At 31.3% G+C, this 25362-nt stretch overlaps 1 protein-coding gene across 1 annotated transcript; it reads left to right on the top strand.

Moving 5' to 3' along the window:
- Positions 1 to 23646, top strand: LOC143059091 (uncharacterized). The gene is made up of 22 exons (XM_076232580.1): positions 1 to 253; positions 673 to 894; positions 1654 to 1923; positions 3734 to 3946; positions 4345 to 4605; positions 5632 to 5853; positions 6525 to 6702; positions 7490 to 7591; positions 8334 to 8521; positions 8946 to 9275; positions 10047 to 10199; positions 11641 to 11953; positions 12200 to 12437; positions 13034 to 13205; positions 13735 to 13945; positions 17484 to 17641; positions 18487 to 18639; positions 19582 to 19768; positions 20120 to 20225; positions 21530 to 21579; positions 22446 to 22712; positions 23251 to 23646. The coding sequence occupies exons 1-22, from the start codon at positions 23 to 25 to the stop codon at positions 23337 to 23339; spliced, it is 4314 nt and encodes a 1437-aa protein (XP_076088695.1). The 5' UTR covers positions 1 to 22; the 3' UTR covers positions 23340 to 23646.
- Positions 23647 to 25362: the final 1716 nt, after the last annotated feature.

The following is a 25362-nucleotide window of genomic DNA, read 5'->3' as shown; positions in this document are numbered from 1 at the left end:
CTATTTCACCGTCAACGTTACAATGACAGCAGGAGTTCTACCATTTACACACCCAGGTGACACATTTGAGTTCGAGACTACACTATCTGTTCCAACTGGGCCAAATAATTTTAAGATTGTTATTAATACCACCCTGACCACAAATCGTGCAGTCTTCAAATTCACCAACATTAGTGTGACGTCTATAGGTCCAAACTTATTTCCTGTTACAAGTGCTGTCATTTCAGATGTTGCAACATTCGGAAACGGCGAGGTAAAGTATCTCTTACTTAGATGTAATATTTTTAAATTTAAAAAATGTATTGTTATTCCTGGCATAACTAATTATAAAGTAGAAATATATTTTCTGCAAGAATGTTTTTTAATAATTTATAATTAAACGTTTTGTAGAACAATTAAAATAAATTCTATAGGAAAAGAATACCATCGCATGAAAGTCAATACCGCAACAACTGAGGACATAAATTTTAGACGATTTTATACTTACAAATCTCTTTGTATCTTTTAAAATCTAAATTAAATAGATCACTTATACAAGAATTTACCGTTGCGTTTTTAAATATACTGATTTGAAGTAAAAGTAGTAAAGGTTCTCATAATCTTAAAGCTTTAAAATGTTAACACGATGAACATTTTCAACGGTAGCTTTGTTCATTGTTTGTGTATTTACAGGTTGATATTAAAGAAATAGATTTTGGAGAAATAGACAATACAGGCTCTAACATGACAAGTATAGAACCAAGTCAAATAGTGATATCATTTACTGTAGATGTCGTACAGAACACAGAAGTTGTATCTGGTGACACTTATTATATCTCTGCGTATGCTGAAGATAATGGCGGAGGTGTTATACAGTCCTTAGACTCCAAACAGTTACTATCTAATATGATTCCGGTAGACTATTTTTGAAATTGTTCATTTGAGTGCCACCTCATCAAGTATACATATTTTTATTATATAAAAGACAATTTCCGTTTTACACGAAGAGCAGTTTTGTTGGCCCTTAAAGTGATCTATGTTTACTTTTAAAAAAGAGAATCATAGCAATAAGGAGATTTGCTACTCTGTTAAAAAAACTTTAAAAGCTTTTTAATATCACTAGCATACATTGATAGGGGATTATTGACTGTCCCTCTGGTATCTTTCGTCCCTCTTTTAAAGAAACCAAAAAGAACCAAAAAATATATTGGTCAATGTGCTTGTTTTACAAATGGTTTATAATTATACTTGTAAACGATTTATAAAAAGAAAAATGGGGGTCAATGGGCAATTTTTTTATAAAGCATTTATATGGATAAAACCAGAGGACTTCGAAAATCTCACCAAAAAATCCAAAACACGACAAGCGAACATCGGTTAAAGCAATTGCTGTCTAGTTGATATTTTGAATACTTTAAAACATTAAATATTATTGATGATAATTTTTTACGAATTTTCTCGGATTTGTTTCATTTTTGTTCTTACAATTATTTCCTTTTACGTTAGAACAGTTTCAACATTGAAGTCATATGTACATTAACATATTTTACAGTTTCGCCGCATTAATAAAAAAAAACCGATACCAATGCTTGTAAGAAATGTGAAGCTTACAATTTTGTCAATATGAAAAAAAAAATCACAGTATTATATTAATTGCATTTTAATTTATTTTAGCTCATGGTGATCAATGATTTTTTCGTCTTATTAAACATCACAGAAGGCGAACAGCCAGAGTCGTTGACTCCAGGAGACACTTTTATATTTGATGTCATCATAACTGTTCCTATTGGTTCATTTGATTTCAACGTCACAATAGCTTCCTCTGTAACCAGCAGTAGAGCAGTCCTACACATCTCTAACCTAGTTGTAGCAGCTGTAGGAACAAATTTTAACACACCAATTACCCCAGTCATTGAAGATACTACGACTTTTCACAGCTTTGAGGTATTTTATGTCCTCCGCAGTACTAAAATTAATGGGGCAAAACAAAAAGAACAATAACTTTTGATAATATTTAAAGTATCTCTTCCAAACCTACAAATAGAAGAAAAAAGTAACTATTTGGATTCAACCGAGACTTTTACTTGATTAATGAGTACTAAAAAGAACAATAACTTTTGACAATATTTAAATTATCTCTTCCAAACCTACAAATAGAAGAAAAAAGTAACTATTTGGATTCAACCAAGACTTTTACTTGATTAAATGAGTACTAAAAAGAACAATAACTTTTGATAATATTTAAATTATCTCTTCCAAACCTACAAATAGAAGAAAAAAGTAACTATTTGGATTCAACCGAGACTTTTACTTGATTAAAGAGTACTAAAAAGAACAATAACTTTTGATAATATTTAAATTATCTCTTCCAAACCTACAAATAGAAGAAAAAAGTAACTATTTGGATTCAACCAAGACTTTTACTTGATTAAAGAGTACTAAAAAGAACAATAACTTTTGATAATATTTAAATTATCTCTTCCAAACCTACAAACAGAAGAAAAAAGTAACTTTTTGGATTCAACCAAGACTTTTACTTGATTAAAGAGTACTAAAAAGAACAATTACTTTTGACAATATTTAAATTATCTCTTCCAAACCTACAAATAGAAGAAAAAAGTAACTATTTGGATTCAACCAAGACTTTTACTTGATTAAAGAGTACTAAAAAGAACAATAACTTTTGATAATATTTAAATTATCTCTTCCAAACCTACAAATAGAAGAAAAAAGTAACTATTTGGATTCAACCAAGACTTTTACTTGATTAAAGAGTACTAAAAAGAACAATAACTTTTGATAATATTTAAATTATCTCTTCCAAACCTACAAATAGAAGAAAAAAGTAACTATTTGGATTCAACTAAGACTTTTACTTGATTAAAGAGTACTAAAAAGAACAATAACTTTTGATAATATTTAAATTATCTCTTCCAAACCTACAAATAGAAGAAAAAAGTAACTATTTGGATTCAACCAAGACTTTTACTTGATTAAAGAGTACTAAAAAGAACAATAACTTTTGATAATATTTAAATTATCTCTTCCAAACCTACAAATAGAAGAAAAAAGTAACTATTTGGATTCAACCAAGACTTTTACTTGATTAAAGAGTACTAAAAAGAACAATAACTTTTGATAATATTTAAATTATCTCTTCCAAACCTACAAATAGAAGAAAAAAGTAACTATTTGGATTCAACCAAGACTTTTACTTGATTAAAGAGTACTAAAATATGTATTGTTGTTTGAAAAGCATAAGGTGTATTTTTTACCAAACAGTAAAGTATTTTTTAAATGATTGACATGAGTATAGGTTGTTGTGGTTTGTTAAATATGTTTTATTTGATGCGACTGTCATACAAGTGAGAGGTTTAGCGCTATAAAAGCAGGTTACATCCACATTTTTTTCTGCATTTTTGCCTGTACCAAGTTAAGAATATTGCATGTGTTGTCCCTTCGTTTTATGTGTTTTATCATTTGATTTGCCATTTGGTTAGGGACTTTCCATTTTGAATTTTCGTCGGAGTTCAGTATTTTTGTGATTTTACTTTTTATTATCTGTTGGAGGTAGATCTTGTGGTTGTAGATTCCATTACTTTTTTATTATTATAAAATTATGCATTATATGGTCTATTTCCTTATTTCTAATTTATTTTGCAACTATTTCTTAAAACTCTTATATTTGTTGGCTGCAACGCAAGATGTGAATATATAGTCTATAATTAATATTATCTCACATTTAACTTATCAGACGGATTCAAAGACGATAAGATTTGGTACAGTGATTAATACAGGTTCAGACATTACGACGATACAGCCCAGTCAAATTACATTGAGTTTTACAACAGATGTCATACACAATGTAGAAATTAAATCTGGAGCCATCTATAATGTAAGCGTTAACCTCAATAGTGTGATCGGGAGTAAGATGGACATGGTGGAATTGATATCTGACTGGAGTCAAGTATGTTATTATGATCTATACATATTTTATCAATAAAACATATCATTGAAAATTGTATTTTTTTAATTGAATTAAAAGATGTATTTTGTTTTGATTATTTTATTCTATTGCTTTTGAGTTTGATGTAAAGTAATGTTTAATCTTTTTAATGAAGGTCGTTTTTAAATCAATTGCATTACTGTGGTGCATGTGGTATTGTATACCACCTACGTATTAAACAAAGTCAAACTAATCATCTTCCCTAGCTTACAGATAAGTATAAAAAGATTTTACAAAAAATAGAGTTCGAGCCAGACTTTTTCTCATTTGTGGCATTACTCTTAAGAAACAATCTGCTGATTATTCTCTGTATAATAATGATTGTAATATATTCTTAAACATCAAAACATATTTTGCAGACTTTTACTGTCTTTAGCTCAAGTATAGAGATCAGCATACGAGATAATATAACAACTGTATCGCCAACACAGAAGGTCAACTTCCAGCTTATTGTAACAGTGCCTGTTGGTCAACATAATATCACTGTACATTTAGCTTCGGCTTTTAATGGTTTATCTATTTACCAAATATGTACCGTAGAGAGCGTTGGGCTAGGAAGTAATCTTATTGATGGTGGTAATATAAAGATAGCAAAGGTTTCGACATACGATAACTTTGAGGTTAGTAAAGTTATTTATAATAATTTTCAAATTTCTTTGTATGCTTATAAAGTTTAGGCACTAAACTATTTGTTGCCAATCAAAATTATCAAACTATCTACACCTATATACATGCTTCAAGATGAAATAATATTGGTTAAATCAATTTATGATGTATAATTGAACCTTGATAAGGGATATTTAAATATAGGTTAAGCATGTATCTCTCTAATCACCAAACAACTCCTTATGAAATGTATTAAAAAAGTAATTCTATTTAGTTTAATTGGTATAAACATAATTTATTTTTAAAGAGAACGATATTTGGCCTTTTATACAGTTTTTGATAAGAGCGTCACTGATGAGTCTTATTTAGACGAAACGCGCGTCTGTCGTTAATATAAAATTTTGATCCTGGTATCACCCCCTCCCCATCCATGATGAGTTTATATACAATTAATTGATTGGTGATTGTATTATTGCTTTCATTTTTCTTTTTCAATACAGAGTTGGACATATTTTAAAAATAAAATGACTGTTGCTCGTGTTATCATGAGCTTTTCCTCCTCTATTCTGAAATCAGCAGTAGACATTTTCAATATGTATATACAAATTTAAACTATGTAGATCTGGAATCTCGTTGTTCTAGAGTTTTCTTCGTAGTGGTACAGAGAATATCGTTTGTCTTTTCGTCATTTTGTTTTATTTTTTACTTGGCCTTGCAGCTGTGATCCTCGTAACATGTTTAATTTGAAACTCAGTACACAATATTTTATTATGATGTTTCAAAAATATAGGTGAAAAATTTGTTGAGATCCTAATTTAACGGATTACTGAGCATGAAAATGTGATAGTTTATTCAGTATATTCTCATGTTGAATTTTAAGTTATGGAAGTTCACAATGAAGTTGGGACCACATCAAATTAAAACTTAGTTTATATCATGTGAATGTTTAATCTTGGTTCTGACCTCGATTTTATAGTTCGTAGAACATTAAAATGTGATAGAATAAGCGAACACATAATATTTTTTAAACAATATTGTAGGTTGACTCTGCAGCAATTTACCTTGGTATTATTCAAAACAGTGGTTCTGATACAGAAACCTCATTCGAACCAAGCCAAGTAACAATCAACTTTACTGTTATTGTTCTTAACAATGTTAATCTAGTGGATGGGTACATGTGTGAATTTATGACGTCTGTTGAAGAAGATGGGGTCATATCTAATACATCAAAACTATCTCTACCGGCTGCAATTCACAACTTGGTAAATATTTCACTTTTGTCTGAGACCTATCTTTGGTTCACTTTGTATTGCAAACATCAAATCATGTTTGGTTATAAGTGTATTTGGTTTGCTTTGGCATTTACGTGCAACTAACTTATATGACAATTAATTATTCTGATGCTTATTTTTTTCTTGATTACATTTTGATCATGCTATTTCAAATCTGTATAAAATAAGATAATACATTTGTTATAAAGATCGTTGAAAACACATTTCATGTTTTGTGGTATTAACACATTCTTTGGTTATTTAACAATTTAAGATCGTTCAAAAAGCCCGCGAGGATGAAGCATTATGATACCACCATCGCTTATCCTCAAGCAATTCAGTTAAAGCAATCTCTGATTCAATTCTATGTGGGTTTTGTAGCAGGAGAATATTTTACTGCAGATCTTTTTGGTCAAGCTAATTACTTTCTTGGTTTGATAAAATTAAGATCTTTAAATTGTATTAAAACGATACGCAGACAAGGAATTTTTTTCCTTATTAAACATTGCATGGTTTTATTGAAGAATCATTCATTGATAGGTTGATAAAATGTTAAAAAAATAATTGGTTATTCAACACCATCTCCGTGATGAATTATTCAAAATTCATGCAGAAACATGACTATTCATTCAGATACATTAGTATGTTTGTCTTTTCTTCAGAACTCTGGTTTTCAGCCAGTAATCCAAATAGGTGGACCAACCACATTAGCCCCCGGACAATCAGCTATTTGGACGATAACCACAGTGTTGGTTGATGGATCAAGTTTATTATCATTAGATATTTACGGAACTGGAACTTATCCTCTCGATTTTTGTTCTTCGCGCTTTAAAGAATCAGGTACGCATTGTATTTTAATGTATAATTTAAGAAGCCCGGTACTGGCATGAACACATGGGTATTGTTTAACTACAATTTGATGTAGCAGTTACAAAGTGTGGTGAATAGTTTTATTAAAGGGAATACGATACAATTTAGATCCCGTAATGAAATTTCGATGAAAATTTGGATATAGGCTATTTTTGATTGAGTGAATCAAATATGTTATAAAACATTTACCATCATATGCTACATTGCAAGTAAATTGAAGTTGAAATTTCAGATATTCTATATTATCATTAGATATTTATGGAACATGAAATTATCCTCTCGAATTTTGTTCTTCGCGCTGTAAAGAATCAGGTACGCATTGTAATTTTATGTATAATTTAAGAATCTTATTACTTCAGGATTACCTGTATTCTGTTTTAAGTTTGTTAGATATTTTAAGGCTCCAGCATCACTGAAGATTGCTATCGTTAATTTTATTATTCATATTTCTAAATATAGATTCTATGCCTTAAACAGAGATTTTACAATTTGACTGGTAATTGGTTCGTTTTTTTTGCTATATGAAACAATTATTTCGGCTGTTTTCAGCCCTTCGGTCGTGTTGTTGTCTCTTTGACACATTCCCCATTTCATGTCCATTCTCAATTTTATTTCTTAACACAAGACTTGTAATGGACTTCAAAATAGTCTGTTCAGAATATATGTACATACAATCATTGCGATTGATTGTCTATATACTAGTAACTAATAATTGTTAATCCAATTTTTAAGTATCCCATTTCAAATTTTCTTTCAGGTTCAAACTTTCATTGTTATGACAATAATATAATAAAAGTTACCCCAAGTGTAACTGGTACTACGGGATTTGTATACACCTTCGGAGAACTTCTGAATACAGGTACTTTTTCAATCTATTTAAAAAAAAAAAGAGTGATTATTATCGATAAGGACTAAAAGAGCTTTTACTTTGCGACCGTCGTCCGTCGTCGACTGTTAACTTTTGCAAAAAACTTTTCATCTGAAACTACTGCGTTAAATTAAATCAATCATCATTGGGGTATCTAAAATAAAGTGTACAATGACCCTGCCTATCATTCAAGATGGCCGACATAAATATACATAGAAATGCAAGTTTTGTCGATTATATACGGTATAAAAGTCAAACAATGATTAATAAAACAATCAATTTTGTAAGATATTGTCTTTTTTATGTTCTATACTAACGAGTTAATCTTTATCAAATATTTTTCTTTTAAATTTCAAATGGTTTTTTTTTTGGATTATGTATCATTAGCAAATTTAAATCTAAATTATTGTAATACAGTATTGGTTCAAATTTAATATGACTTTGTACTGACACAACAAGGACTTCGTTCATGGACATATTTTTCGTGATACTTCTAATCTCTTGTCAAAGTTCCAATTTTTATATTTATTACTCACAATATGTTTTTTTTTCTTTTTTATTCCTTACCTGAAGTATTGATAATGACGAAACAGATATTAATTAGAGAAGCGTCTGTGTTACTGCATCAACTTTGCTAATGAGAAAATACAGGTTTTTGCAATTATCCCCTTATTATATGTTTTTGTTTGCATGTAGATATTATTAAATATTATATTGAATGTTTTATCTTTAGATTATTTCGAGAATACTGTACCTGCTAATGTAAATAACTCAGTGACTGTAGAAGTAATAACAAGTATTCCAACGGATGCAGCTTTGGGAGCAAACTTTGAATTCAGTGTCGATGCCTATTTAAATGGTATTGGTAGTACTTCGGAAATACGAACTGTCAATGTTGGATCACCGACCTATACAACAACGGTAAGAATAAAAGGCATCCTGTTGCTTGTGATAATGTATTCTTCTATAAGGGTATCCTATTTTATTTCATTTTGAGCATTTATCAACTTAGATTAAAACAAATATGCATATTTACATACATGTTACTCTAAATCTAACATAAAATTGATTTAAAAAATCATTATCATTCGAGTATATTGGAGTACTTAAGATTGGATATCTTATGAAGTTTTCAACATTTTTACAACAACAGTTCTAGGAAATAAATAATAAGAAAGGCGTTGCATTATAACCAAACTCATTTGTAATATGTATCAAGCAAGCGGTTATATTCAAAATCTAATATTTATTCAGTTTTTTATGAATGAAATTGATTGGTCGATATAACTTTTCTAAAATAAAGAACTTATCAAATCGAAAAATTCCTGTTGTGTTATCATTTCAGATTGTCCCAGTAGTTACTATGAACAAATTTGTAAAGATTTCAGAAGACATAACCAAAGGATCCACGGTTCTTGTTGTTATAGATATGTTTGTTGAACCAAATTCAGTTGATGTTTACTCATTGCAAGTAACTACCTCTGTTGGTATTTCTACCATTTGTGACGTCCAAATTCTATCACAAGGGGAAAACCTACCGTGTGAAAAAATAACGGATGACAGTACTGTTTTTACATCACTGGATGGAAATAAAACGTTTTCATCAGTATCACGGGAACTAGGACTTGTTTCAAATTTAGCTGTTTCTGGAGATATTATGAATAACGACAATAAAGTAAGAAGGAAATGATAATGATTAGGACTACAATTATAAGACAAATTTATTTCATTCACTAAATGGATGTGATACACTAACTTGAGATAATGTTTCTGGATGATCAATTAATTAAGAAATAGTTAATAAATTAAACGTCTGAGAAAATTTTTAATAAACCTTTACTCACACTTTTTTTTATAAAACGGGTGCTAGATTACAGCCGGAGATATCATCTTTAAAACGTCTACAAACATAAAAAAAAATAATCATATGATAAATACAAGTGAAAGGTTTAGCCAGTTTTAAAACCAGGTTAAATCCACCATTTTCTACATTAACAAATGCCTGCACCCATCACGAATATGACAGTTGTTATTCATTTGTTTGATGAGTTTGAGCTTTTGATTTTTCCATTTGATGTAGGGACTTTCCTTTTTGAATTCTCCGCGGAGTTCAATATTGTTGTGATTTTACTTTTACAGCAGGAGATTAATAGAAATTTATGAAGCCAAAAGAATTTATATTTATTGTTCATTAACGACTGAAAGATTACAACATCTAGTTTATTCTCAACTTCCATTCATTTCATAGCAGAACCTTAATTTTAATTTAAGATTAAGCCTGTGTTTACTTAACATACCGGTATTTGTTGGTAAATGTGTTAAAATGAGGATCAGGGCATTTAAGGTTTTTTGTCATAACTTAAACATAAGAAAGAACTTATTAATCAATATTATAGTGGAAACATTCGTTTTGAACCTACATATCCAGTTTATTTTATTTTAACAGATTACTATTGGTGTAGCTGTACAAGTTCCCCTGAATTCGTCTGCAACAGCCGGTGATATCATAATCGTTACAGCAAACATATTAAGTGATAACATAGGACAAGTAACAACATCACTTACGATGCCTGTAACTGACACGCTCATATTAGCAGAGGTACTATATTCGATAAAGAATTGAACAATCTAGCAGATTAACAAAATTCTACTATGAAGCGACCCTATGCATTTACAAAAATCCATTCTCCAATAAAAATTCCCATATGCCTTTAGAAATTAAAGAAATTTCAAAATGCAAATATCGTAATTATAGTCCTAACCACTTGTGTAGCTGATGGTAAAGCTTAGTGATAATACATTAGTAGATACACAAACAAATCTTTAAAATGTTAAAATGAATTAAAAATAGAAAGTAAAGAAATTACCGTTGCATCAAAACAGCCCTTTAAAACTTAAAATTAATTCCAGGAACGTGAAACAGTCCACCCCACTTCCCCAAATCCCCTTTTCAGAAAGGAAAGAATTCAGTATCCATAAATTCAAAGTGGTAGTCATTTCATCTTGAAAATTGAGAATTTATCAATAAAATAAAAACAAAGAATTGCTACGAAAATTTACTATGGAATGCAGAATTTGTCATTGATAGCTGTGTTTGTTTTTAAAGCATACTATGTTGTATTTTCTTAACATCATCAATTAGGAGAAAAATATTATTCAATTAGAATTATCCCCCAATTAAGATCTGAAAACTTGAAAAAGTAAACAGCAAGCCTGCTTTGTTTCAATGGTAATATTTATGTTGTTTATGTTGTTTTATGTTTGGAATGTTTGATGCTGGTGATAGATCTTTCATAGTCATAATTTGAAAATAGAACCAGTACCTTCATTTAGATCTGGATTGATTAAGAGAATAACACATTATTTACAAACATGTCTAATGTTTGACACCGAAAGTAAATCAAGAATTGGTTATATTTGGTGTTAGTTGTGTCATTGGGTTTCTTGATCAATTTGTCATATCCCACACCCCCATTCATTTATATAAAATGATACATTCTACGAAGAAGTATTGAATTATTGAAGAAATAAATCAATTGGTCATAGCTGTATTTTTCTGTTGTTCTACTTTGTGGTCATGTAAAACTAATTGCTTCGAACAGTATCAATACTTAATCAGGTAAATAAAATGATGAAGAAAAATTGATGCAAGCTATATTCATTATAGTTTTAACATGAGTAGGCTTTATGTTGGTGATTATTTTACTAGAGCGATGTGGAGGGCTCAAATATACCACGAATATAATGAATACCCATGTTAAAACTACAATAAACTATAGCTTGCATCAATTACTTCGATTCTGATTAGGACAATTCCGGTAATGTATATGTCCAATATGTATGAGTGTAGAGCGTTTATGCGGGCTCTTTCATGAACCTCCCTTTTTGGTTTGTATACAAGTAGACGACATGCAATGAGTTAATGATCTAATGAAAATACTTTCAACAGTAGAAACAAATTTCTTAGTCAATAGTTTTGAATGTTTCCACTGTCACTTGTCCTCAATTGAATACTTTTAATCGTCTTTCACATTTTGCAGACAAACACGAGTGTATTAATGCTCTCTCTACCACCTACTTTGTTACCTGTGATTGTGAAGATATCCGAAACAGTCTCTTGGAAAGTACAAATATATTTTCCTGTGACGTCAGACAGATTTAGAATAACAGCCCATACACCAGTATCTGGAGGTGAAGGTCATCTGACTGTAATATCTGCAAAATATACCTACATTGGGACAAGTCTGAGTTGTAGCGATTTCCTTGAAATTCTATCAGTATCAGCATTAAGTGATGTGTCCAATCAACAGATGACAAGACTGGATTTAGATTTAGGATTCGTATCCTATTTAGGTACACATTTAAAAAGCTGCATACGTTAATGGGGTTCTGTTTCCAGTAATATGTCAAGGGGAATTATCAGTGAAATTTGAATTATAAAAGCTATGAAATGTTACATATTCATCTTTGCGTTTATGATAAATTCTTTTTCGTGTTTAACGAAATGTATATTATGAAATATATGTAATGTTTAATGATATTATAACATATTAGTCATTAATTTGTAAACAAATGATATTCAGACATTTATCTTTTTAGGGTTATTAAACACGACTGATGAAAATATGTTAGAAATAGAATTCATCTTTAAAGTAACAGACCATCCTGGAAACACTGATGGGTCTGTTCAAACTATAACGTTTGATTTAATAAGCGATTCTGGTGTAGTCATAACAGTGACTGGAGACGTTACTGTGTCGGTCCTGGGATCTGAAATGGCAACAATTCAACTGGACACATGGTGTGATGATACATTCTCGTATCCAGCAATGTCAGGGTATGAGTTATACTATTTTTTTTCGAGTTATAAGGCGTTGTAACAACCAGTTACTAAATATGACTTCAAACACAAGTAACAATTAACTTTTTTTAAAACAAAATTGATATAGCGTTTGGTATTATTGATGCCGAAGATCTCAAAAGAATATTCAAACTTTAAGTCGACGACAAACTGACGAAATGTCAACGTTATGTAAAAAAAAACACGACAGGATGTAAAACACTACTACATTGAAAAAATAAATAAAGCTTGACGGCACGAACCAATACCATTCTAATGTTTGGAAATTGAAGTAGACCCTGTTCCAGAAATTGTATAAAGATATATGAAGATGTGGTATGAGTGCCAATGAGACAACTCTCCATAAGTCGTCATAAAAGACAGTCGTAAGTCGTTCGGGGCCTGAATGGCAATATGTATGACACAAAATATTCATTGTGATTACAGACAGACTGATGGATGTTATTTGGTAGATTATTGATACTCTTTGATTTTCGATCTTAAGGGACCCCTGACATAGCCTTATTATACTGTACTGTGTACTTTGTTGAAATAACAATGTGTTGTTGAGTATATCTGGTATATCTTTGCAGAGACGACCTAACAATATATGGGAATATAACACTACAGAACACATCGACGGCACATGCATCCAATGTGAAGTTCTCATACTTGTTACCTCATTATATAACATTTGTTACCCTTCTGAATACCACACATGTACAACCAGTCATAACAGAGGATGTAAAAGGTGTTACATTAACGGTATGTACAATAATACCATTTCATAGTTGAGACGATATTAAATATACTTATTAGATACAGTTGGAAATTTGGAAAATAACCTCCTTTGCAAAATCTGAAACCAAGATCTCTTCATTGTTTGACCCATGCACTGAAATAATGCAATTGGTTATTAATTCACAAAAAAAAAAACGTTCTGATAAATAGTTATGAAAAAATTGTTGTATAATGTTATCATTTCCGTTTATATAGCAAACGATCAGAAAAGTTGATTACAAGACTTTTATTTGAAATAAATTCTTTACGTAAAAATTCAATTTTTACTTGTTGTACATCTATTATTTTGCCACTGTATACAGGAATAATGAAAATGACAAAAGAAACTTAAAAAGTCAACAATGTCTTTTCAAGAACTCATTGTTTTTAGTTTTCTTTGTATAAAAGAAAACCGTATAAAAGAAAACCACTGTAATACTGATAAGATATCATTTTTGAAAATAATACCAATTCAATTTAACTATACTCAACTGTTTCGCAACTGCAATTTCAGTTTCCTTTAGTTACCTTTGAAGATTTGGTTGAATTTTCCTTCAACGTGTCAATTGATCCTTCTGGATGGTTTGAGCCTGGATCAGTTGATGTATATACAGTTTTGATTGTTGACGTCACATACATGTCATTACAAAGACCAGATCGAACAGACACGGATATCCATTACTTTCCGGAGCCCTTCATTTTAGAAATATCTTTTGATGTTTTAGGTAAGTTCACCTAATGTCAAATATCAATTTACATCATTTTTCATTTAATTTAAAATGCGAGCACTGTCCAGGATTTGGGGCTGAGTCGAGCAGGCCTATTCTGTATTTGTCTGTGTCACGTCAGGAGTCTTTACTGTAGTACTTGTTTTAGTAACTGATTACCATATCAATTTTTTTTAGTTTTATTTTCTATTTTGCATCTTGACATATTTAGTTGTTTTTTTGGTAAGACACGGTTTGGTTTTTGCGTATTGTGCATTTTAGAAATCAGAACAAAAATAATTAACAAATCCTTGTAATAATTATCATAACTAGGAATTCAATTAACTTCAATTAACTTCGAAAAATTCGGATCTTTTTCACACAACGCTACAAGTTGAGTGTTCGTGCAGAATAAAGTGTCGGTAAAATAATTGATGAATTGTTAATTTAACTCTCATATTTCTATTTATGGAATGACTGTAATATTTTTTCTTTCTATGAAGAAATAACATCAAAAATGTGGTGCACACTGAATAACTCGCGTAGCTGGTCAACCCCATTTTTGATGTTAATTCGAATAGACAGAACAAATATTACAGTTATTTCTCATAATTTAATTCTAAATTCCATTTTTAACCGGAGTAAACCATGAAAAAACGTTCATGATGCACGGTCACATGACTAAATTTTAACATTGTTAATAACACTTCTCTACGAAATGTGTTATCGAAAGGTCCGAAATATCGTGAGCCTAAATCCATCAATTGGAAATACAACTTTAAAATTTTGATGGATTCAGTTGAGGATTATGCCAGGCAATGGGATAAGCGCGAGAAGGAAGACGTAGACACTCTTTCCGAATGGATTAAGGCAGTGAGGTCGTTGATACAAATCAGAATTAAGAAACTTAATGGGTCTATCAATGCCCATGCTACGTCAATCTTTAAAGACCCAAATGTTGCAAAACACCTATCCTCCCTCCATGACAAATATGTTGTTGTCCCCGCAGATAAAGCCCCAAACAACATCGTTTTTGTGTGTAAAACTCATTACATTAACTGCTTGATAAACGAATTAGGTATTAACAATTCAACTCAATATATACTCTCACGACACTTACCAAAGAGGAAATCCTGGATAATCATAGGTCTGTTCTGTGTTCTTTTGGAATTTCAACCAAAGATGAAGAACTGGATCTGCCATCACTATATTGGATACCTAAACTACATAAGTGTCCTTACAAACTACGGTATATTGTTGGGTCTTCCAAGTGCTCCACGAAACCTCTTTCGAAATTATTAACATCTATTTTATCAGCAATCAAAGACGGGCTTCAGAGTTATTGTGAAACTGCCTATTCTAGAGGGGGCGTGAATCAGATGTGGATACTTAAAAATTCCAAAGATCTTTTAGAGTACATACAATCTAACTCTCTTTCATCTTGTAACAGTATTAAAACATTTGACTTTTCTACTCTTTACACTAGTATTCCACATTCCAAACTAAAAGACAAATTGAAAGAGTTGGTATTGTTTTGCTTCATAAAAAAGAATGGCCAACGTAGATACAAGTATCAAAGATCTTTTAGAGTACATACAATCTAACTCTCTTTCATCTTGTAACAGTATTAAAACATTTGACTTTTCTACTCTTTACACTAGTATTCCACATTCCAAACTAAAAGACAAATTGAAAGAGTTGGTATTGTTTTGCTTCATAAAAAAGAATGGCCAACGTAGATACAAGTATAGGGAGGGATAAATCCTACTTTGTAAAGGATCACTCTGATTCCAACAAAAAAATCTCTGAAACTGATATTATCAAGATGCTTGATTTCTTGATTGACAACATATTTGTTAAGTTACGTTCGGAGGACGTGTTTTTCAACAGACTGTCGGTATTCCAAAGGGAACAAACTGTGCCCCTCTACTTGCCGACTTGTTTCTTAATTATTATGATAAAATTGAGAATGGAAATGGGGAATGTGTCAAAGAGACAACAACCCGACCAAATAAAAAACAACAGCAGAGGGTCACCAACAGGTCTTCAATGTAGCGAGAAATTCCCGCACCCGGAGGCGTCCTTCAGTCCAGTGATAATGAACGCCATACTAATTTCCAAATTGTACACAAGAAACTAAAATTAAAATAATACAAGACTAACAAAGGCCAGAGGCTCCTGACTTGGGACAGGCGCAAAAATGCGGCGGGGTTAAACATGTTTGTGAGATCTCAACCCTCCCCCTATACCTCTAACCAATGTAGAAAAGTAAAGGCTGACTTCATGAAGGAACTTCTTAAGAAGAAAGATAAGAAGTTAGCAATATCCTTTAACTCTACTTTTCGCTACTAAATAATTCAAAATTTGGTGACTATGTGGAACGCATCTATCCAATCGAGCTAGAGATAAAGGATACTACAGATACAGTTAAGTCGGCCTCATATCTTGACTTACATCTATAAATTGACAATGAGGGTCGGTTGAAAACAAATTTTACGACAAAAGAGATGATTTCAGCTTTCCAATTGTGAACTTTCCATTTCTAAGTAGCAACATTACAGCAGCACCTGCATACGGGGTATATATCTCCCAATTGATACGATATTCCCGTGCTTGCATTTCCTATCATGATTTTCTTGATAGAGGGTTGCTGCTCACAAGGAAGCTTTTAAACCAAGAGTTCAATGCACCAAATGGTGAAGTTGAAATCATCCCTTCGTAAATTTTACGGACGCCATCACGAGTTGATTGACCGTTATGGAATAACCGTTTCACAAATGATATCGGATATGTTCCTTATGTCGTAACTACAATCCCCTTCCCTTTCAAGAATGTGACCTACCGAATTAGACTTTTTACCGAATTTGTTATCACATAAGCAACACGACGGGTGCCACATGTGGAGCAGGATCTGCCTACCCTTCCGGAGCACCTGAGATCACCCCTAGTTTTTTTTGTGGGGTTCGTGTTGTTTATTCTTTAGTTTTCTATGTTGTGTCGTGTGTGCTGTTGTTTGTTTGTCCTTTTCATTTTTAGCCATGGCGTTGTCAGTTTGTTTTAAATTTATGAGTTTGACTGTCCCTTTGGTATCTTTCGTCCCTCTTTTATGTCTTTGATGAGTTGATAAACAAAACAAACTCAGCCCATCGGATGACGCGTTACATCTGAAATTAAATTATTCAAATATGAATGAATACAATTTTGATGAATCAAAAGCTGGAGTTTGGTAGGCTTTCATAGATCAAAATATAAACAGTTTCATATGATATTCAATTACTTTGATAAAAGTAGATAGAAGAAAAATGAAAGTTAAATTCTATTTATCTACGTACCTACAGCATTTTGTTCCCTAATTTTACGTAGATAGAAGAAAAATGAAAGTTAAATTCTATTTATCTACGTACCTACAGCATTTTGTGTTATTCAATGTTACAATTTTCTAATCCATGTAAGTCTGAGTTAAGACAGTAGAAATATTTTGTAGTAATATATAGGTATAAGAAAGATAATAACTTAACGGGTTAACATATTGTGATTAAATATGTTTTATTTTCAGAGTCATTGGTGTCCATTGGACCATTACTGCAATCCTGTCAGTGGTTTGGCTCATCGGAGGAGAAACCACATACAGCTAATACATCTATGTCGTCATCGTCATTAGGTTGGCGTCCTGGTGTACGTGGAGAGCCGTTCTGTGGGGCAGAATTCTTAGAGGTGATCTATAAATATTTTTTTATCAAAGCATTCTAATCTTCTTAAGTTTAAGCATCTGTCACGTAAAATTAGGGAACAAAATGCTGTAGGTACGTAGATAAATAGAATTTAACTTTCATTTAATAAAAACACATTTGCGTTTGAACAATTTTGCTTATTTGATGTTTGAAAGGAAATTAATTCTTACTTTTAGAAATTACTAAAACACTTAGGTTCTGACTCCATCGGGCAAAGTTGAACTGAGTCGGATTTCAATTGGCTATTTTCTTTATTCTTTACGTCTTTTTTTGTCACTTAGTTCCACGACTGTTTTGGTTCTTACACATTGTTGGCTTTCAAATATTCGTCTCCGATTGTTTCTAGTGAAAGTAAATCTAGAAAAGCACTTCGGATGCTCAAAATTTATAACGTAGTGCTTTCATTATCGCTATTTTGTGCATTTTTCCTTTGATCTTTTTTTGTGATAAATTTTTCATATCATGCTACTCACTTGAGATGGAAAATTATCGCTAGAAACTAAGGAAGCACGTGACGTTGCTAATGAAATTGACATGAAATTGACAACGTCGTCATAGGTAAAATAGCGATAAACAGATTATCATTGGTAATCTCAACTCGATTGCTTTTCTCGCTCACGGCGTAACCGGCTAAAGCTAGAAAATCAATATCGTTGAGATAACCAACGATAATCTATAATTCTCTACACGTCATCTTTATGATTTTGGGCATATCGGTAATTTTTTGGAAAGATAACTGTTCTTAGTCATATACAAGAAAATATTAACTTTCAAATATTTAATCGACCAATATTCCTGAAATATAAATGTTTGTCTATTAAATTTTAGATCGACCTTGGGAATAAATGGAAGGTGTTAAAGTTATTATTATTTTCTGTCGGTGATGATAACCTGGACTATATAAAACAGTTTATTATTCAAACCAGCCAGACTGGTATAACATGGACAAGTATCTTTGATAATGGAACAACTAGTGAAAAGGTAAATTAAACAACGACTATAAACCAAACATTATGATGAAATCCCGTTTTATTAGTATAAATTTCTGCATGTATTAAGTATGGGATTCGACGGATCGGTCCTTGGTTTGGACACAATTGATTTAAGATGTGTGTGTATATATATGTGTGTGTCATTCTGTGAAATACGGCTATAGTGTTAATAACTAGTCTGTGTGAACTCTAAACATAGCTGTTCAGATCATGACATATCTTTGTGAGAATTATTACTGTGTGAGCTCAAACGTAACGGTCCACCTAGTCATTTCAGCATAGGTCATGCTAGTTTAATGCAGTACCTTCGTGATGATAAGGATACATCGTCATTAAAAATTGTCAGTTTACAAATGATGGAAATGAATAAACAAATTACTTATGCATTCGTTAATGCAATTGAAAGGCAAAATTAACCCAGAACGGTTTTAAGAAAATAATGTTGAGCTCAATCAATTCGAAATAAAACAATGATTATGTTGATTATTACAAAGTTAAGATTTGGGGTATGATTACCAATAACACAACTATCCATAGACAAAAGTGATAAACAAGTATGTTTTATTCACATCACCATGTAAGAATGATTTTTCTATCACTGGACAGCCATTTAAAAATCGATCAATCAAGGGACGACATCAAAAGTTCAATGAAGGATAAAAAACTAAATTCACATAGTTTTTTCACTGAGTCAATCCCCCCCACCTTTCTTCACTTAATTTGGGAAAAATTGATTGACCCATATGGATATATGTAAAAATCAATGTCGGATAACCAAATCTTGCAGCAGTTCAACCCCCACCCTTTTTGAATTAAGTTTTTTTTATTTTACATTGATCTTTTGATGTCGTACCTAATTTATTAATAAATCAACAAAATAGCAGATAGTGAATATGATATTCCCCTTTAATCGTTGTTTGTTTTATTTTAGATGTTTAACGTAAATTTTGATGACAATAATAAACAAGTAGATGACTCTTTTGACATAATGCTTGAAGACAATGAGATATTCACAAGTCGATATTTAAGAGTAATACCGAAGAGTGCAACAGTAAAAACATGTCGTCCAGGATTTAGGATTGAAGTACAAGGTGTCAAAAAGACAAACGACTATACAGGTACGTACGTAAAGTTGTAAAAAATCTTCGCTTTTGTCTTTTGTCAATTTACAGTGCAATAATAAAGTATATATATGTTTCTCAATCCGAAAGGACTTGTATAATTCACATCACTTCTAAAGAGAAATTAAACTAAATACGTAACGAAAGAGTAAAGTGTTCCTCTAAATCAATGACTTTTTAAAAATGAAATCCAACAAAAAAAGCAAAGATTCAGAACCAATAAAAAACATGTCAAATTTCCTTAAACGTCTTAGTATTAAAATAATATCTTGTTTTCATTTATACACGCTGAATTTACCATCGGTTACATTTAAATTGTTTAATAATAGAAATTAATACTTGTTATAGGAAACTGCAATACACCAGCTATTGGAACTAAAATTGTAGAAAAAAGGACTTTATTAGTAGATCAGATTAAAGGGACTATATTTGCATGCATGGAGGCCGAAGAAGGGTATTTAGAAAATATATTTTCAATCCCGTTATAAAAAGATTTTCCTTTTAAACTTCTCTAATACTTCTAATAGAAAGTAAAAAAAAACAAAAATACCAAACTCCGAGGAAAATTCAAAATAGAAAGTCCGTAATCAAATGGCAAATCAAAAGCTTAAACAAATCAAATGAATGGAAAACAACTGTCATATTCCTGACTGGGTACAGGCATTTTTTTATGTAGAAAATGGTGGATTTAACCTTGTTTTATAGTTAGCTAAACTTCTCCCTTATATGGCAGTTGCATCAAATTCCATTATACTGACAACGTTATGTGAACAAATCAAACAGACATAATAGGTAAAAATGTCAAAAATAGGGATTCAGCAGTCAACATAGTATTATGATCTTAATCACTATAAAACATACAACTATGTAACAACGATACTCCAAGGAACGTCAGATTTCTAACATAAGGAGAAAGTCCATTTATTTCAAAGAGGGGGGGGCATGTTTCTTTTTTAAATAATCTGATCCCCAATTATATTTAAAAAAAATATTCTGTTAAAACAAATGACTAAGAAAATATTTTAAAGCCAGATTACCCACATACCTTATAGTGTTAAATATATATCTGAAAAAAAACGTTGAAAAACTAAATAAAATTGATCTCGTAAATGGCGAAAAAAATGTCTTGGCTCAGACAAAAAACACAACATAACCCCTTTCCAATAACTTCAGTGAGCAATATTCAATTTCATGTACATGTATAACTGACATGCTAAAAACAGAATATTAACAGATAAGATTAACACAACTTTTTTAAATAGCTAAAACTTCAAGTTTTTATTCCAATTACAATTAACTTTTTTATATTAATTCTAGATTTCAGTTATGTTTATTTGCATTATACATTTGTAGCTAATAAATTTTACCAGCTAGGCAGACCGTACTCGTACAGTCCGACCGTATGCGTATTTTTAAAACGTACTCATACTGTCCGGACCGTACGCGTACCGTCCAAATACTCATGCGGTCTGGAACATAGAAAAAACACATTACCAAAAATGAAAGACAAGAATACAATATTTTACCATAGCACAATAACACAATGATGGGATGTTTAAGTACAAAAGCACGTCAAATGGATATCACCAAAAACACACCAAACAGTAACAATAATATTCATATAGACAAATAAAAGAATACTATGTCACCTTATTGTTTTTGTAGTATATGTGTAGCATCCATGTTACTGTACATCTCAAGAACATATGTTAATATTTTCTATTTGTTTAACTCTATTATTTCTTTTTTTCATTTCAGTCAAGACGTTCTTTGCTCAATAACCGAAGATCTTGGACAAACATGGGAAGGTAAACGGAAATCCAAAGAATAGTGTGTGCTTTTAAATGATACATATTTGTATATCATACAGATGTCCTGTTTCATGGATTCATATGTTTTTTAATATATATCATTAAAGTCCCTTGCAAACAGTTTTTTTTTTAAGAGTAATGGAATAATAATGAATATTATAAATGAACTATATATTCAATATCCATGTTAAAATCTCGTATTTTATATATGATTGGTATTGATAATTTACAATTTATTGGAATTAAAACAATGTCTATTGAAATCTATGTAAAGGTTACATTTCGGTTAATATAGACAATGCAATTTCCCATAGCAACTCCCTTTTTGGCTAAAACTGTGCCACTTTAACTATGAAGATTCGTAAAAATGATATCCTAGAATGGAAATTTTATATACATTACTTTTTAATTCAAAGTTCAAATCATTGGACTGTTCGGCACACTTTCAACATTTGTATTGTTAGAGTTTATACTACCCTACCTTCACTTTGTGCCTACTTCAGAATTTAATTTCACCACAACAATACGTTTTTATACTGGTAACATTGCCAAGTTATGTCTCTATGAGATGAAAGAAACATATAATATCTGGGAACCAGTTCGTTAACAAAACAAAATTCCTATGAATACTATATACCTCCCAAAAAGAGGCTTGGTTTGAGAAACAATTGTATTTACAAAGTGCAACCTATACATGCTACATGTGTTACTTCGGCTGATGTATGCTCTATGGTCGGGTTGTTGTCGCTTTGACACATTCACAATTTCCTTTCTCAATCTTACCATTTACACAATTCGTTGAATATGAAGTATACAGTCACAATTTGGTCAAGTTAAAACAATTCCATTTATTTTGTTTCTAGGTATGGATGATAAAGTTGCAAATGTCATAGGTGTTATAGCAAATTCGTCCACCGTCCTTGGCATTTCTGAAGGAGGGATTTCTTACGTCTGTAGTTATGACAATGGATTCGAATGGAATATGTGCAGCAACGATGAAGCTAGTGATATAATTTCAGCCCAAAACTACACTATGTACAAAATAATTCCTTTTGCTGACCTCACTTCCTTAAGTGTGGATGATTGGAAAACGTCTTATGGATTTACATATGATAATAAAGATATTACAGGTATACAAATATAATTTTGTCTGAAGTATCATTCTAAAGAAGCTAACTCTTACTTCTGTTATTAGTTCCATTAAAAAAAGGTATGTGTAATTGGTCATGTTGGTTAAATGCTTATAAAATTTACGTCAATTATATAATGTCATCGTACAAATTACTGTATACACAGACTCAAACAGGTCATATTGCTATATATAGCGTATAAATTTAAAATGATGACAGTAGTTTACCCCAGTTCAAATAAAGGCAACAGTAGTATACCGACGTTCAACACTCATAAATCGATAGGAAAAAAACAAATCCGGGTCATAAACCAAAACCGAAATCCAGTGAATCGATTAGGAAGTAACACAATAATTTTACAAATGTGCTACTTTGATTAAAAACAATTTAAGACCAAAAAAGACAATTTACCGAAATGACTTTTGTAATAGGAAACGTATCAATAGATTTGATTATAAGATTTCTATTTATAAAATGGAAACTTAAAATGTTGTGTGTACATCAATGTGAATTTATTAAATGCCTGTTCTAATTTCAGGTTCTATATCAGGAGTGATCGTCGATGCAGGTGGGTCTGTACAAACGATAGCATGGTGGGGTACAAGCGACTGGAGCACAGAATTATAGACTTAAATACACATTTAAATGTAAGACCAGAACATAATAAATTGTTTTAATAGTTGTAAAATGAATCATATTTGTCCGTATACAGATGTCAGAAAGAATTTAAATAATTCAAAAAGCAATCATTTGTTTTATGTGGAGCAGGATCTGCTTATCCTTCCTGAGCAACCGAGATCATCTGCAAACTTTGCGTTTACGTTACTTTATCTAATAATTAATTAAACTGCATAAGCTTATTTATAGTTATCAAAGGTACCAGGATTATAATTTAGTAGACCAGACGTGCGTTTCGTCTACATAAGACTCATCAGTGACGCTCATAATAAAATGTACAAAGTTGAAGAGCATTGAGGATCCAAAATTCCAAAATGTTGTGACAAATACGGCTATGGTAATCTATACCTGGGATAAAAAAAATCCTTAGTTTTTAAAAAAATTCAACGTTTTGTAAACAGGAATTTATAAAAATGACCACAATATTGATATTTACGTCAACACCGAAGTGTTGACTACTGGGTTGGTGATACCCTCGGGGACGAAACGTCCTGCAGCAGTGGCATCGATCCAGTAGTGTAAATAGTTATCAAAGGTACCAGGATTATAATTTAGTACGCCAGAGCGCGTTTCGTCTACATAAGACTCATCAGTGACGCTCATAATAAATGTATTTATAAAGTAAAACAAGTACAAAGCTCAAGAGCTTTGAGGATCCAAACTTCCAAAACGTTGTGCCAAATACGGTGTCGTGGGTTATCACAGGATAGCTACAAGACTCATACAATGATGTGATTTTAATCTTCATATCGGCTGTCCTGTATATTTACAAAAAAACAGTTTTCCAGGTAATAATAAAGTGAACAATCAAATAAAGTGTAGGTTTAAAATAAGTGTATTAGGTTTGTGTTGTTTTATTGATTGTTTTTTAAGGTACTGTAACGAAATGGGGGTCCCTTGAAATGGAACTTGTTTTCCCTAAAATTGTGCGATGATGTTGTTTAAACCTTACCATTAATCGACTGTTCTTTTTATATATTTCTTGTATAACTATGTTTAAACATTGTAAACTTTTATTATTCTTTCCTATGTTTTTTTTTCAATTGGAACACCTGTAAATTGTTTACTTAAAATGACGTACAATACAATGACGTCGGCTCTGGATAAGGTATTTAGGTAAATGGTAAGCCAAAATGGTGAACGGTAAACCAAATCGGTAGACCAAATCGGTAGATTGGTTTACCTAAGTATAAATACGGCGGAGAAAACGGATAAGACTCCAATACGGCTTTACCCTGGGCAAGTAACACACGCAAATTCCAAGCGCTTTTAATATACACGTACCTGTAGAAACCTTTTACCAGACTAAGTAGTAAACCAGACTACTTCAGTAAAATGTGGGCTTGTTATTTCCTTAACAAGTTGCATTTAGAAAATAACTTCTCGCGAGAAACTTCATCTGTTGGCATTGAAATTGATTTACCATTTGCCGATTACCAAACTATAGCTAATAAACTTTCGGGTTATATATTAATTTCCGCTATCCATTTATCCATCTTTAATTTACGAAATTCTAAGTTAATAAAGTATTTATTTGTCAGACTAGAATACTGCTGAGAGATATAATAAGTGTATGTATTGTTGATATTTGATACATCTTAAAGTAAATACAAGTTGATTTTTATTTAACGAGTCTGTAATTCTTACAAACACCAAGAGTTATTTTACAAAAACCTATACAGAACCAACCTTAGATCTACCAGAATACCACAAAGTACCACGATACCAGAGTACCTCGCTACCAAAGAAGGATCAACCAGTTATAACTTTAGTTCATATATATAATTATGCATTGTTATAATACACATTCTTATAGCAACACACTAAGGAATAAACATTAATAGTTTTAACACCAAGGCTTGACCGCTCGGTTTTCGTTACAGTACTATTTCTTGATATTTATTGAATTCCCTATTAATCACTCAATCTTGCAAAGTCTATCATTGAATTTTTGGGGACTTTATACATATAA

Source organism: Mytilus galloprovincialis, chromosome 14 (assembly GCF_965363235.1).
Source record: "Mytilus galloprovincialis chromosome 14, xbMytGall1.hap1.1, whole genome shotgun sequence".
Lineage (NCBI taxonomy): Eukaryota > Metazoa > Mollusca > Bivalvia > Mytilida > Mytilidae > Mytilus > Mytilus galloprovincialis.
This window is presented reverse-complemented; position numbering and strand designations above follow the sequence as displayed.